Here is a 16,190-nt window from a genome sequence, read left to right on the forward strand (position 1 = left end):
TAATTGGTTGCTGTAAATGATCTCTTAATGCAGGTTAATGGCAAAGAAAACCAAAGGGGAGTTGGTTGACGCGTGTGAGACAGACTAAGTTGCAGGTATACAGGGAAATAAGGAGAGGGACAATGGGAATAATGGGATTGCTCCCCAGGTGCTGACAATGAACTTGATGGGCCAAATGGACCTCTTAGTGTATAAGGGTGGAGATGGTCAATGCAGTGTTGCATTATAGGAAATGATGCATTGGGAACTGAACCTCCAGCCTTGTCACTTCTGCAACAGGCCTTCCACTCTGAAGCTGCAATCATTGCGTTTTCGGAGTTTTACAGATGAGATATTGTATTAGATCCAGTCACTCAACCAGAAACAATCAGATTAAAACAAAGAACACTTTGTCAGATTTATTAGTTTTCACACACGACCAGGAACACGAAACTTCCCACTAAATTTGCCGTGATATTTTAAATCGAATGGACTCAACACTTTGCGAATTCCCATCATGTTCATAGATGCAATCCTTTGAAAGGTCCACGGATTTTGGTTGTTCTCAGCTTTCTGCTCATCTTCCTTCACCATCTCCTCCAGCGATTCCTTGCTGAAGACCTTAGCAGGAAATGGCAGTTTCTTGGCAACTTCTAATAGGAAGGGCTCCACCTCCTTGAAAGTACATTTCCCTCCAAGCTCCAATATAACCCGGCCATACTTGACAGGAGTCACATAGTGATCAATGGCCCCTTTCCCACCACCCATCCTCTGACCTAGTCCTTTACGTGTGATGGGTTTATAGGGGGCATTCACACGCCAGCGTGCAAACATGGTTTTGGCGTCCATTCGGCGGTTAATGGTGAGTCGCATCATCTCAAAGTGACCCCAGTGCAGGTAGCCACCTCCAAGTGCCTGGAGAGGGAGAGCAAGTGAAAAAAAGGGAGGGGTTGGGGGAGTGGTAGAGAGAGGTGCGGGGAGACAAGGCAGATTAATACAAGTGGTGACCTTGAAAAGAACATTGGCAAAACAATTGACTTTTGACAAACTATTTGCTCAGTCTCACATTTGGAACCATGATACAGAGGATTAGAGTTATTTCTGCTCCAATACAACCGATGGTCATTGCTCTGTGCAACAGCTAAATTCTGTTTAAAAGATTAATAGTTGAGTGCCCAGGATACTTTAAGGTTCCTGACCCAACATCAGAACCTCCAAGGCTATCTCCAGTTGTTATAAATGACCGAGATTGTGCTCCGCTATATCCAGTAGTGGAAGGTGTACCACTAGATCCCAGTTTCTCAACCCTTAAACTTGTACAGTAAATTCAATAGCATACTTTTTTGTCCCAACATATAAATCTGCTATTTATCTTAATTTAGATATTTGCCAACTACAATGCTAAATACTAAATACAGTGCGATCTCAACATAATGCGACTAGTTACATTTTGTTTTCTTATATACCATGAGTATTATCATGTCAAAGACAGATATTAGGCGATTGTTGGTTTCACCTATAACGTGTGTTAAAGCCTGAAAGCAGGTACCACCAGGCTCAAGGACAGCTTCTATCCCACTGTTTTAAGACTACTGAACCATCCCCTAGTGCAATAAGATGGACTCTTGACTTCACAATCTACCTCATTATGACCTTGCACCTTATTGTCTACCTGCACTGCACTTTCTCTGCACCTGTAACACTTCATTCTGCATTCTGTTATTGTTTTCCCTTGTACTACCTCAATGCACTGATGTCATGAAATGATCTGTATGGACGGCATGCACAACAAAGTTTTTCACTGTACCTCAGTACATGTGATGATAACAAACCAATTTAATTTTAATTGTTCCCCAACACTCACATTGTATCAAATTTGCACTGTTTTTCATATCTGTAGCTTTGTTTTGAATTCCAAAAGTGCATACTTTTTCCCTCTGCGCTCTGGATTTCCACGCCAATGCCTGGTCCTTCATGCATCTGCTCTAGTAGCAGGTCTGAGTGTCCAGGTCTCCATTCTGATTGGAGGCAGCAAAAGGAAATGATAACCAAAAACCTGCCACGGACTGGTCCGGGGATCACCGACTCGAGTGTTAACACGTTGTGGAAAACAGAGTTTCCACCTGTAACTCACTCATCTGAGGTCGTGAGATCCCCTGCACACCCACCACTCATTTCACAAAGGCAAAAAGACTACTTGGGAGTCTCCATGACAGTAATCAAACCATATCTCACTTGTAGGTTCAACTCCAAGAAGCACCCAGAGTTTAAGTGCCCCGTGAGGTCTCACAGCCAAGGATATTGAGGCACCTACCACAATGGCATACTGTCCCAAGGTGATGTTATTGGCCCGTGTTGCTGGCCCACGGATATCACCCAGCCGTTTCATCCAGCGCCTGGGCTTCTTGTAGTTTGGGACCTTATTATAGAATTTCAGCTTTGGTTTCTCTGGAATAATCACATCTGGAGGAAACAAACCCACAGGCGTCAAACAGCTGTGATACTTTACACTGCATTCTGTATTGTTTTACCTTGTACTACCTCAGTGCACTGTGTAATGGATTGATCTGTATGAACAGTAAGCAAGACAAGTTTTTCACTGTACCTTAGCACATGTGACAATAATAAACCAATTCTGAAGACTGTTCAGGCAGCTTCGTCATGCCAGCAAAGGTCCATATTCAGCAGCCTATGCCTTTAACAACATTGTAACTATTATTCCGTGCCTCATAAATCAATAAAAATGTCAACTGGAGAACACGTCTATCTTTCTGTCAAACTTGAATAAAACTAAATGCAGCCCACTTCTATTTCAAAGGAAGAATTTGCATTTATACAGCATCGTTCACAATGTTCCAAAGCGCTTCACAGCCAATGACACACTTTTTCATGTAGACATCAGCGTAGCCTAGAAAACAGGACAGTCGATTTGAACTCAGCCACATACCCCAAACAACAATGAAATAATGTGCTAATGACCTGCTGTTACCTTTGGCCGTCAACCAAGATATGGGCCGGCTGCCAGAGAACTCCCCTGCTGGTCTTTGAATAATGACGTGAGATCTTTCACTCACATCTGAGAGTTAATGGCCCTTGGTTTCATGTTTTATCCTCAAGGCAGTAACTCTTGACAATGCAGTACTCCCCGAGTACTCGACTAAAATGACAGTGCAGAGTGATGCTCAAGTATCTGGATCTCAGTGTTGGGGGAACTCTTTTCCCTGAACCCTCCCCTAATTCTTCAATTAACTCAAACCTATGCCCCTTGCTATCAAGCTCTTCGTCAAGAAAGATAGGTCCAGCCCCTTCACTCTCTCTGTTTTGCATTTCTGGGTTAAAACTCTTCTCGGTCTGAACAATGCCATTCTAGACAGTCCTTCCTCATAAGAGTAGTTCTCCAAACCCCCCTACATTGTTGTAAGTTTCCTCTGCACCGTTAATGCTGCCACATCCTCTTCCTGTGGCATGGTGACCGTAAAGACGTACGGGTAGGTTAATATGGGTTTAAAATGGGTGGCACGGACTCGGTGGGCTGGAAGGGCCTGTTACCACGCTGTAAAGAAAATAAAATTTAAAAAAACATACACATACTCTGGCGAAAATTTGCAGCTATACTGCTGGTTACACAATGCCCATGACTTCCTTTCCATGTCCTCCTTAGGTAGAATCGTAGGAACGTACAGCACAGAAATGGGCCCTTATGGCCCACCTCATCCATGCCGACCATGATGCCTACCCACGCTAATCCCATTTGCCAGTGTTAGGTCCGTATCCCTCTATGCCTTTTCTATCCTAGAATCTGCACAAACACCTTTCAACTGCTGTAGTTCCACCTGCCTCCACCACCTCCTCTGGCAGCTCGTTCCAGATAACCACCACCTTCTGTGTGGAAAAACGTACCCTTCAGATCTCCCTTAAATCTCTACCCTCTCACCTTAAACCTGTGCTCTCTAGTTCTAGTTCACTGATGCAAGCACAAAGAAGGCACACCAGCGGCTCAACTTCATTAGGAGTTTGAGATTTGGTATGTCACCAAAGACTCCTGCAAATTTCTACAGACATACAGTGGACAGCATTCTGACTGGCTGCATCACCGCCCGGTATGGAGGCTCCAATGTGTAGGAGCGAAAGAGGCTGCAGAGGGTTGTAGACTCAGCCAGCTCCATCACGGGTACAACCCTGCCCGCCATCGAGGACATCTTCAAGGCGGTGCCTCAAAAAAGCTGCATCCATCATTAAGGACCCTTACCACCCAGGACATGCCCTCTTCACATTACTACCATCGGGGAGGAGGTACAGGAGCCTGAAAACCCACACTCCACGTTTCAGGAACAGCTTCTTCCCCTCCACCATCAGATTTCTCAACGGTCCATGAACTAACGAACACTACCTCGTTATTCCTCTTTTGCACTATTTATTTATTTCTGTAACTTATAGTAATTTTTATGTCTTTATTTCTTACACTGTACTGCTGCTGCAAGACAACAAATTTCACAACATACGTCAGTGATAATAAAACTGATTCTGATTCTAGACTCCCCTACCCTAACGCACTGTGGCAGTCGACAGCCTCTCGGCACCACTTCTCTGACCGTGGGCCATTGAACAGCTTGGATGTCTGAGGCAGCTGCTGGCCATTGCTGTACATTTGAGGCCTGCTTCATCACCACTGGGAAACTGACTTACGGACAGGATTTAGGCTGCAGAGGGCAACACTGGGGCAGGTGGTCCTAACCAACACATCCCTCTTGGGCTTCCCATACCCCACCACCCATTGCCCTCTTGGGACTGGGCTCCATCACACCCGACCCCCACAATAATTGCTCAGCCACAGGCTCCACGTGATGGCGACCCGCACCTGACTCCACATTCCTCCAGCCAATCACCTGCAGATCTCCATACCCCACCAACACTCCACAGCCCCATGCACCACTCCATCCCATGCCAGCACCACCAACAGGGTTCCCAACTCCACCTCTCACATGACACTTCCTCATGGGCAGTGATCAATTCCAAACTGTCACGCCTCACTCTTTAACCCCAATCACATCACTCTTACCTATTTTTAAAAATTAGCATTCTTTGCTTCATTTACTGATTCTGATGACACATTCTACAGCCTCACAATTCCCTTGTGAAAGTTTTCTCTTGCGGCTTTCCATAAATCTCTCTCAAATTATATCCAAATCCCCTCATTCTCCATTCCTCAAATCTCGAACTTAATTTACACAGCACCTTCCACAATTGCAGGTCACTTTGAAGAGCTTGGCAGAGAATGAGGTGCTTTTGAAATGCAGTCATGGTTTTAATGTAGAAAATCAGGCAATCTTTGTGGATCCAGATCTCACAGAACATGATATCTGAGCAATCATTAGAGGGTACTGACTGATCCCTAAGACAACATCAGATGCTCACTTTGCAGTTTGAATCACCAGAGTAAACTCCCATATTCTGTTTCAAAATAATGCTGTAGGATGTTGTGTACCCTGAGAGGTGGAGGTTCATCCAAAACCTGCCTCAGAGCAGCACTCCCTCAGTGCTCCAGTGGGATTTGAATTCCTGACCAATAGGTACAGGTGCAAGAGTGACACGACAATGCCGTACCACGGAAAATAGATCTCAAATTCTACAATTTTAACAACACTATCAAACGGACAATTCTGAACCCTAAAAGACAGCATGGTTTAAATGTAGCAGGGCAGTCAGATCTCAGAACTCCTGGTCTTTGTGGATTATAATGACACTCTTGAGATACACTCAGCAACAAACTATACATTATATCCACACCTTCTGTTAACAAAAAGTACTTCTTCCTTTGCTTCTGCATATTTAATCCAAGCAGACAAAAGGCACCAGGATAAGTGGGAGTGTAGAGTTTATTCTAACTCACCGTCGTAACTGGGAGGACGCTCGTAGGTCTTTAGCCCAACTGCAAAAACTTTTGCAAAATTCTGATACTGGCCTGTAAAGGAGGAAGATGTCATTGCATAGAATCATAAAGCACAGAACCAGGCCCTTCGGCCCAACCGTTCCATGCCAACCAATAATCCCATCTAAACTAGTCCCATTTGCCCGTGTTTGGCCCATATCCCTCTAAACCTTTCCTATCCATGTAGCCATCCAAGTACCTTTTAAATGCTGTTAATGTACCTGCCTCAACCACTTCCTCTGGCTGCTCGTTCCATATACTGACCACCCTCTGCGTGAAAAGGTTGCTCTTAAATCTCTCCCCTCTCATCTTAAACCTATGGCATCCAGTTCTTGATTTCGTAATCCTGGGGAAAAAGACTGTCCGCATTCACTCTCGCTGTGCATGCAGAAAAATCAAATAAGGAAATATTGTCCTTCAATTAAGGGGCTACGTGATACATGTACTATGGACTGTGCAGAGAAAACACAAGGCAGAAGTCTGACAGATATCACAGACTCAACCAACTGATACAGAGTCAGGCAGGGAACCTACCTGATTCCTAATTCAAAGTTGGGAGGCTGCAGACAACCCATCCCGGGCACGCAGCTGGGGCAGCGATGTGCACCGCTCACCCTGGCCAGCCACGGTTCCCGGGACCACAGCACAGCTCCCGGGAGCTCCCTCTGGCTGAGGGCATGGCCCCCCAAACTGGCCCAGGGCCGTGGCCCGCTCACTCCGGCCAAAGGCCGGGACTGGCAACGGGCAGGACCGAGTCCTGGAGCCAAGTAACCGGCCTACAGGACTGACCCACCAGCTGACTGCATGCCCGGAGCCCGGGCCCCTCTGCCCACCCCCGGGCTCAGTGCCCACCTGTACTGCCCACCCCCAGTACCCACCTGTACCCCCACCCCCAGGCTCGGTGCCCACCTGTACCACCCACCCCGGGCTCGGTGCCCACCTGTACCCTCGTCCCCCGTGCCTGGTGCCCCCCTGTACTGCCCATCCCCAGGCTCAGTGCCCATCTGTACCCTGCCCCCAGTCTTGGTGCCCACCTGTACTGCCTGGCCCCGGTGCCCACCTGTACCCCCACCCCGGGCTCGGTGCCCACCTGCACCCCCCACCCCCGGGCTCGGTGCCCACCTGCACCCCCCCACCCCCGGGCTCGGTGCCCACCTGCACCCCCCCCACCCCCGGGCTCGGTGCCCACCTGCACCCCCCACCCCCGGGCTCGGTGCCCACCTGCACCCCCCACACCCCCGGGCTCGGTGCCCACCTGCACCCCCCACACCCCCGGGCTCGGTGCCCACCTGCACCCCCCCCCACCCCCGGGCTTGGTGCCCACCTGCACCGCCCGGCCTCAGGCAGCAGCCGACCCGCCGCAGCAGCAGCAGCGCCATGGCGCCGGTCCGGGGTGTCACACTCAACCGCTTCCCCGCTGCCCCAGCACAAGGGTTCCGCCTGCGCTGGGAGCCCGCTCAGACATCCCACTCTGATGCTTCATGCACTTCCCTCTTCATCCCCTCTTCTCTCTGGCGGCCGGCGTTGCCTCTGCTTCCGTGCTCTCTGACCTTTTGTTTTTCTCCCCGATTTCCCTTTTGCAGGAATCCTGACGACAGCCGGGGTGTTGGGATATTCAACTGCGGGAGGCTTCGCCTGTGGTCACCGCCAGCTGCCTGGAAAGCGAGTGCTGCGCCTTTAGGTTCACTGCAGCTGCAGAGGTGCTCCCCAAGAAGTGTGGATCCAGTCAAAAGGCATCCTGCACCAGGGAAGCGCATAATCTGTGCAAACAAGCCCCCACTCTGGTTGTTTGTAACTGGCGAGAGGGAACGGATGAAACTGACCTCCTCTGCATTGCTGTAGCGCCAACTGTTTGTCAGACTGACAAAGAGAGGCAAGATTGATAATCCCAAAATAAAAATTTTAAAACTGGAAATCTGAAGCACAGAAAATGCTGGAAACACTCAGCAGGTCAGGCGGCATCTGTGGAAAGAGAAACAGTCAACATTTCGGGTCTGTGGCCCTTTATCAGAAGTGGGAAAGGGGGAGATGCAAGTTAGTTTTCAGTGGGGGGAGATTGACAACCGAATGCACTTCTGTGGATCACTTGGACAAACACAAAAGCCCTGGACTTCCTGAGAGGTTTACCCTGCTCTCGTTCCGATTGCTCCTCAGCACTGGACTCCTCAGAGTCCAGTAACAGAACATTAACTTCCTCCAGTTTCGAGGGCAGATACGCTGAGTAATCTGTGTTGATCCGCTTGAAGTTAGCTCTGCTGTAGGTTTAGTGTCTCCTGTCATTTCTGTGGAGAGAAACAACTCTGAAGGGTGTAGTAGACTTCAGGTTAATATAGAGTATTCTAAATTAATCCAGTTAACAAAGATTTTTAAATATATTTAATCGTTTTGATTATTTTTAAGATTTACCCACAGCTTGGTACAGCCAAACACAAAGGGCAATGTTGAGTATGCTTCTCCCCCCATTGTCTGGGGACTTATACATTTGCGACCCATTGTACACGATCCCTTTTGGATCCCCAGATGAAAGGGAAGATGGTTCTGGTGACTGTCACGGAGGAGGAGTGGGCTGTGTGCCACACCTACACCAAGTACAGCAATACCAAGAGCACCTCGCACCTGATGACCAGGTTCTTGCCACTCATCAAGGAAGCACTGCTCCCACAGTCCCAATCTTCCTTTAACCTTCCTTATCCAGACAATTTTCAATACATGCCTTGGCCCCTCCAAACCAGATCCCCAGCATCTTCAGGTAGTCAGACCCTATAGTGAAGGGAACAGTTGGGCCAGTTGCTGAAGAGCATGACCTCACTCTTCCTGTGGTTGATTCTGGCCCCTGTTGTCCACTCAAACTGGTTGCAGATGCCGATAAATCTGTGGGCTGACTGTGGATCAGGCCAGAAGACGGGACATCGTCCATGTACAGGAAGGCTTAGATCTGAGTGCCCCCACTGCCTCGCATTGTCACTCTTCTTATGGCCGTGTCCCTCCTGGTTGATTCATCAAAGGTTTCTATGCCGCACACGAGTAAGACAGGGTAGAGTGAGCAATCTTGCCTTAGTCCAGACTTGATGGGGAAGCTGTTTCCCACCCATTGATTTGGACTGCACTACTGATGTCTGTGCAGATCAGCTGGATCCAGGTATTTTGTGTCTGTCTTCACAGATGAAAACCTATCCAAACAGTGGTGAACAACAGGTCCATTGGGAAGGAGGTGCCATAAAAAATTAGCATCAGGATGAAGACAGCATGGGAAAAACTTGTGGGATTGAAAGCCGATTAATCTCCAGCTCCTGATAACCTGCATCCCATGGTTTTGAAACAGGTGGCTGTGCAGAAAGGGTGGTTGTCAGCTTCCAAAACTCCATGGATTCTAGGAATGGTTCCCACAGATTGATAGAAAATGTAACCACATTGGTTAAGGAAGGAGGGAGGGAGAAAATGGGGGACTACTGACCAAATCTGTAGAGATTTTAAGGTTGTAACTAGATGTGGTGTACCTGGACTTTCAGAAGGCCTTGGACAAGGTGCCATACAAGAGGTTAATAAACAAAATTGGAATGGCAGGGGTGGGGGGGTGGTGGTGGTGTGGACTGAGAATTGGTTAATGAGCAGTAGACAGGGAGTAGCAATAAACGGGTCATTTTTGGGTAGGGAGGCTGTGAGTAATGGGGATGCAGAGTGAGTGATGCCGGGTCCCCAGCATCTATATCTGTGATAACACAAACAGAAAATATTGGAAACACACAGCAGGTCAGACAGCATCTGCACAAAGAGAAATGGTCAACATTTAACCCTTCATCGGAACTGGGAAAGAATCTTGAGACTTGTCTCTGTAATGTAAATTTTATGGAATTCTGTATCACAAAGATCAAAATGGAATTTACAAAAGTTGAACAAACAGGAATCTTCAACTAATAACTAAAAAGTCACATTTTCCCATGGAACTTCATTTTATTTTCTCATCATCTATAGAAAACAGGTGGATAGGATTCTCTAACTGAAACCAGGAAAACAAAGCAATACACTGCAGGAAACAAACTGGGTTGAGTTAATTCAAAGTAATCCCTTTTAAACTTAGCAGCAGACAATTAAAGTACATATTATCAAAGCCAATCCTGTATAATGTGTATATCTGAATAAGAATTGCTTTACCCGATCTCTTAAAGAGTCTACAATTTGCAAGCATTGTTCACACAGATATTTTCATGTGAGAGCCATGGTTTTAATTGAGAAAATAGCATGCTACACTTTGGACAACTACCAGAGCTTACTAGGAATTCCTTCTGGGGTGTTATGTAGGCTGTTTACCTGATGGGAAAATGTGGTTATGCAACGTGTTCAATTTCAAAACCATGAACTGACATATCAAACCTTGTGGCAAACTGGAGATGTGCAGCTTCAAAAACAATTGCTTGCCTCCCTATACATTAATTGTGCTAACTGCCCAAACCTGAATGACAGCACAATATTTCTGCTTGTGGTTAAACTGGAATCAAAGCTCAGCACACAATATTGCAATTATATAACAGGAGGCAAACAAGGTGAAAATATTTCAGCTTGTGGGTGTTAGATGTGTGGACAGAGCCAGGTACAGGGACGTTGTCATGTACATAGAGATAGGACTGATGCAGGGCTTCAAACCGAAATGTCAACTATCCCTTCGCCTCCACAGATGCTGCCTGACCCGCTGAGTTCCTCCAGCAGCTTGCCTTTTGATTGAGAAGATTGAAGGATCTTGTGTCCTTGAAGAAATGCACCATCCCTACTGACTCCTGGGAATCGCTGGCCCGCAATTGCTCAGACTGGAGAAGGGGCATTCAGGATGGTATTCAGAACTTCAAGGCTATGTGTCGGGAGCACACAAAGACCCTGTGAAAGGGGTGGAAGGGCCATACCACCTCATAAACAACCCACCCAGCCATGCTGTTGGCCACCACCTGCCCCATCTGTGGAAGGGTATGTGGTTCCCAAATTTGGCTATGACCAGGGTGCAGAAAGCCTTCATGGGGATATGGACAGGCTAAGTGAATGGTCAGGTGGAATCGAATGTGGATAAACGTGAGGTCATCCAGTTTAGTAGGGAAAATCATAGAAAAGCAGAGTACATGTTAAATTTGAAAGGTGTTAGTGTTCACTGTGTGTCTTTGTACATGTCACTGAAAGTCACCATGCAGAAACAGTCGGCAAGTAGGAAGGTGGATGGCATGTCAGTCTTCATTAAAAGAAGATTTGAATACAAGAGTAAAGAGGTTTTACTGAAATCCTGTAGGCCCTAGGGATGCCCAGTGGAATACTGTGTGCAGATCTGGTCTCCCTACCTAAGGAAGGAGATACTTGCACCAGGGGGAGTGCAACGAAGGTTCACTGGGATGCAGAGGGTGGTGTCCTATGAAGGAAGATTAAAGCAGACTGGCTCTGTTCTCTCTTGTGTTCAGAAGAATAAGAGGCATTCTCACTGAATCACACAAGGCCCCAGATGTTTGATGAAAAGACTGAGATGAATTCATGAGCTTTCTCAATCTGTCCTGCTTTGTTTTCATTTGTTTATGTTATCATTGCTGTTTTGACATTACTGAAGGGCTTGATAGGCCAATTCAGGGAGTAAAGTCAATTGGTAAGACCACACCTAGAATATTGTGTATAGGTCTGGTCTCCATCCCTAAGGAAAGATCTACTTGTAATAGAGGGAGTGAAATGAAAGTTCAGCAGGGATGGGAAGTTAGTTGCTTGTGGGGATATTAAGCAGACCAGGCTTAGAAGAATGAAAGTGATCTCACTGAAACATACAAAATTCTAACAGGGCTTGACAGGGCAGATACAGGGACAATGTTTCCCCTGACTGATTTGTTTACAGCCAGGGATCACAGTCGCAAAATATGGGGACATCCATTCAAGACTGAAATTGGAAGAAATTTATTCACTCAGAGTACAGTAATTCCTTGGAACTCTAGATCCAAGAGGGCTGTGGAGACTTAGTGCTGAGTATAAGCAATTCAATGGTCAATAGAATTTTGCATATTAAGTGAATCAAGCAATATGAGGTTAAGTGTAGAAAAGTGTCGTCGATGTAAAAGGTCAGTTATATTATTATTGATAGGTGCAGCATGTATGAGGATAAATGGCCAACTATGCTTCAATTTCCCATATTGCTATATCCCAGCTCTGAGGGAGTGTCCTATAAAAACTCTGCACCATTGCTCTTGCCTCACTCATCAAAGTCCACGCTCAGTAGGCACGGAACACAGAGCACATTGAAGTGCTAACAGACTTAAAAAGCGTGCTTACCTCAATGACTCACTAAACTTCTTCCTGTATTGCATGGGTGTTTCTGAAGCTTGGCTGCTTACATTGATGCTCCGGGCCTACTCATGCTCTGGGCCTACTCATGCTCTGGGCCTACTCATGCTCTGGGCCTACTCATGCTCTGGGCCTACTCATGCTCTAGGCCTACTCATGCTCTGGGCCTACTCATGCTCTGGGCCTACTCATGAGAAAAGAGATAACCCTCCATCTGCCTGGAATGCAGCATCGAAGGTTTGGTGCCTGTCCTCTCCCTCCTCTGGGTGATCCCTCTAGCACTTCCAAAACAAATTTTACAGCAAAACTGCACATTTATCCATTTTTCTCCAGTATTATATGAGTAAATAAGCCGTAAGGAGAGGTTGGACAAACTTGGATTGTTTTCTCTGGAGCGCTGGTGGCTGAGAGGTGACCTGATAGAGGTATACAAAATTATGAGAAGCATAGATAGGGTAGATAGTCTTTTTCCCAGTGTGGAAATGTCAAATACCAGAGGGCAGAGGCTTAAGGGGAGAGGGGGAAAGTTTAAAAGAGATTTGCGACACAAGTTTTTTTGCACAGAATGGTGGGTGCCTCGAACGCTCTGCCAGAAGAGGTTGGTAAAACCAGATAAAATAATGACATTTAAGAGGCATTTAGATAGACAGGGAATAGAGGGCTACAGACCATGTGCAAGCAGAAGGAATTAGTTTAGATTGGCTTCATGGTCAGCACAGACATGGTGGGCTGAAGGGCCTGTTCCAGTGCTGTACTGTTCTATGTTCCGCGTTAAAAGCCAAAGAGATCATCTGCAACAATGGCTCAAGATGAAGAGCTCAAATAAAACTTAAGAGACTTTGAGAAAAACATGAGAAACCAGCACAATTTAAGTGGGTTGGCTTAAATGCAGTTGTATTTTGCTTTGTGATTAATATGATTGTTAACAGGACTTTGTAAAATTACAACTCACAGATCAGCATCAAATTCACTGACCACCTTTTCTATAAATGGCCACAAACCCTTGAACGTAATCTGAACCTATTTCAGTTTTCAGCACAATCTTTTGCCATCGATCAATCGTTTGCTTCACAACCTTGGTCCACTGCCCCTTATTCTCCAATTCTTCGATAACAGCCAGCAGATGTTGCATGTATCTGCTGCCCCTTTCATCTTTTACTGCCAAACAGACATATGCTCCTGGAAAATGGAAAAACACAGGTCAAAGGTCTCCTTATTTAGAACATTCTGAAATCATCCAGGGTGCGTGTTTCATAATCCCACCATACCGTTCCTCAGTAATCTACTTCAGCTCTTTTCTATTGCCTTCCACAGTAATCCTGAAGCTACCTTTAATCCCATATTACACAGCCTCCATGTCCTCATCAAACCTGAAATGGCAGGGTTCCCGTTATACACCTTCGTATGTGTGCTACCCTTCCTTTTCTTCCTATTCTGTACAGTTGGTTTCAGATCCTTCAGCTCTCACAGCCTGCAGAGTAAGAGCCTTTTCCCAAACCACAGACTTGCTACACATTTTTGATAACCTATGTTGGACACTGAACGTGTCTCACACTGTTGCAAGCTGTGCTCTTTTATAGTTCCTCATCCCATTTGTATATTCTTGTGCCATTAGTGTACAAGTCTGACATAAGTGAGACTTCTTACTCACCTGGCTTGGTGATCCTCAGCAGTTCTGCAAGTACATCAGGTGACAAATGCCCATTGGACAGAGCGCCAACAACGATCACTAGGTCATAGGTATCTGCAACATTTTACAACAAGACTCTCAGACCATACTTGACCAGCACTGGTTACACTTGTGCAATGCAGTCTCTACATTGTCTACATTCACACCTTAGTATTCAAATTTTTTCTTTGTCTGCTTCAACCACTTAGTAACATCTCAAATCTTCAGAAAAAAGTGGGAGACATTCAAAGCAAAAATTAATTATTTGGTCAGAGCTGGAATAAAATGAACTATTTCATAAAGACTTCAAACAAGTTGTCAGACTTTTCCCATCCTCCAAAGCCTAAACTGTGGCCCAGAGACTAATCCTCTGCCTAGCCTGCCTAAAGGCTGTACTGCTGAAGGAAGGGCTTAAATATACGACTACACGAGAAGGAGAAGTGCTGAAACATATCTCACAAGAGCTCTTGGAACTGCAATGCAACATGTGCTACCTGCAGAACTCGGATCCCTCAGACAGTAACTCACAGCAAAATGTGGGGCGTCAGGAAGAGCATCAAGAACCTGGGCATCTAGGGACCCAGGTTCAGTCCTGACCTCAGGTGCCATCTGTCTGGAGTTTGAATGTGCTTTCCACGACTGCGTGGATTTTCTCTGGCTTCTTCCCACATCCCAGCGACGTGCTGGTAGATTAATTGGTCAATGTAGATTACCCCTTAGTGTAGGCTAATGGCAAAAAGAACCAAAGTGGAGTTGGTGGGCATGTGCGGGAAAGAATAAGTTGCAGGACTAGAGGGAAATAAAGAGATGGGGAATCAGACTAAGAGAACGGCTCTCCTGGCAGCTAGCATGGACTTAATGGCCTCCTTCTGTGTTGTTATAACACATACATCTCCGATTCAGCAAGACAGACAGACACCACACCCACAGAATGGTTGGCAACCAAGTAAGACAACCATATCATTGCTGTACTATGAAATGATGTTCCCCTTTTGAACTCCAGACTAATGTGGAAAGGAACAGATGGCTGCCTCAGAGGAAGGAGTGTGACCCTCCTTTCTCTGACCTTAACCTGGGAGAAGATGATGGTCCTTCCTGATGGATTTTAGAGCAATCAAGGTCCAGGCCTCTGAAACTGCAAAGAAAGCCCGGAATCTCCCCAGTACACAAATATCTGGTGGCCCTCACTATTTGCTCTTGGTCATTGCAATCAACTTTCTATCTGCATGTATGCTGGCCATTTATAAAAACAGGTCCAAGTACATGGCATGGCCATGTTTCTAGTGCGTATCTTCATCACTGAAGCTTTCTGGAGAGACCCACTCTTCCCCAATCCCCTACGTCCATAGATAATAAGGAGGAGAAAGATCAGAAATGTCATTGTACGTGACACGATTGAGCACCAGCTCAGATATCCTCATTGCAAGGAATGAAGGGATTAGCTAGAGGGGAAGACTTCATGTTGAGAGTCACCTGACACTGAATGCCACGGTTACGATTGGATCAACCCGTGGAGGGAGAGGTTGTAGGTTAGTTTGGATGGCTGATGTGGATGCATAACAAAATGTTTGCTGTACCGTCATGCCTAACAGCATGAATGCAAGAGGTGGCAAAGATCATGGAAGAGACAATCTCCAATTTCAGGCTGTAGTTCACAAAGAGGCAGAAGTTCCACATTTCCATTTTGGACCCTGTGCCAACCAACACTTCCATGTTCAGGAACAGTATTTCCATGGAGGCACAGGCAGGGGACCTTCCACGTCTTTGTGCTTCTGTGGAATCTTAGGCTGATGCAATCAGAACTCTTCTTACAATAACTCAGGAGCACCCTGCTTTTCTTCAGAGACAGGCAACTGGATTGTGAGAATATTTTTATTTATTCATTCATGAGAGATGGATTAATGGTTCCTACACTGCTCACACATTGGAATTTATAGCATTTCCTCAGTTGCTTAAGGTTTCTAAAAGCATAGACACCATGAATGAGCCATCAAAGTCACTGACAGCCAGTAGCTTTCACCAAGGAGTTACAAGTACTCTAGTTTCATCAGGATTTAGGACATGTATACAGGTTGAACATTAATAGGGAGATGCATGTTTGCTCTCATAATCTTAGCAGCAAATTTTTCCACACTGCACACAAGGATTGCATGGTGAAAATCCCTCACCTTGGCCCTGAAACAATGCTGTTGAATCCATTTAAGGTCAGCAAGAACAAACAGACATTGCTAAATTAAACCAAAGGCAAGGCAGATTTTGCATTCATCATTGCAGGAGACTTTCCAACCTGTTGCTTGGTTTGTAAACAGTTAAAGT

General features: G+C 46.1%; 1 protein-coding gene across 1 annotated transcript; it reads right to left on the reverse strand.

Annotated features, from left to right (window-relative positions):
* Positions 1-367: 367 nt before the first annotated feature.
* Positions 368-7,359, reverse strand: mrpl16 (mitochondrial ribosomal protein L16). Its single transcript, XM_052034851.1, has 4 exons — positions 7,233-7,359; positions 5,870-5,941; positions 2,294-2,442; positions 368-894 (listed from the first exon to the last, which is right to left on the reverse strand). Exons 1-4 carry the CDS (start codon positions 7,285-7,287, stop codon positions 409-411), a joined length of 762 nt encoding a protein of 253 aa, XP_051890811.1. The 5' UTR covers positions 7,288-7,359; the 3' UTR covers positions 368-408.
* Between the last annotated feature and the right edge of the window lie 8,831 nt (positions 7,360-16,190).

This window comes from Pristis pectinata, chromosome 20 (genome assembly GCF_009764475.1).
Source record: "Pristis pectinata isolate sPriPec2 chromosome 20, sPriPec2.1.pri, whole genome shotgun sequence".
Lineage (NCBI taxonomy): Eukaryota > Metazoa > Chordata > Chondrichthyes > Rhinopristiformes > Pristidae > Pristis > Pristis pectinata.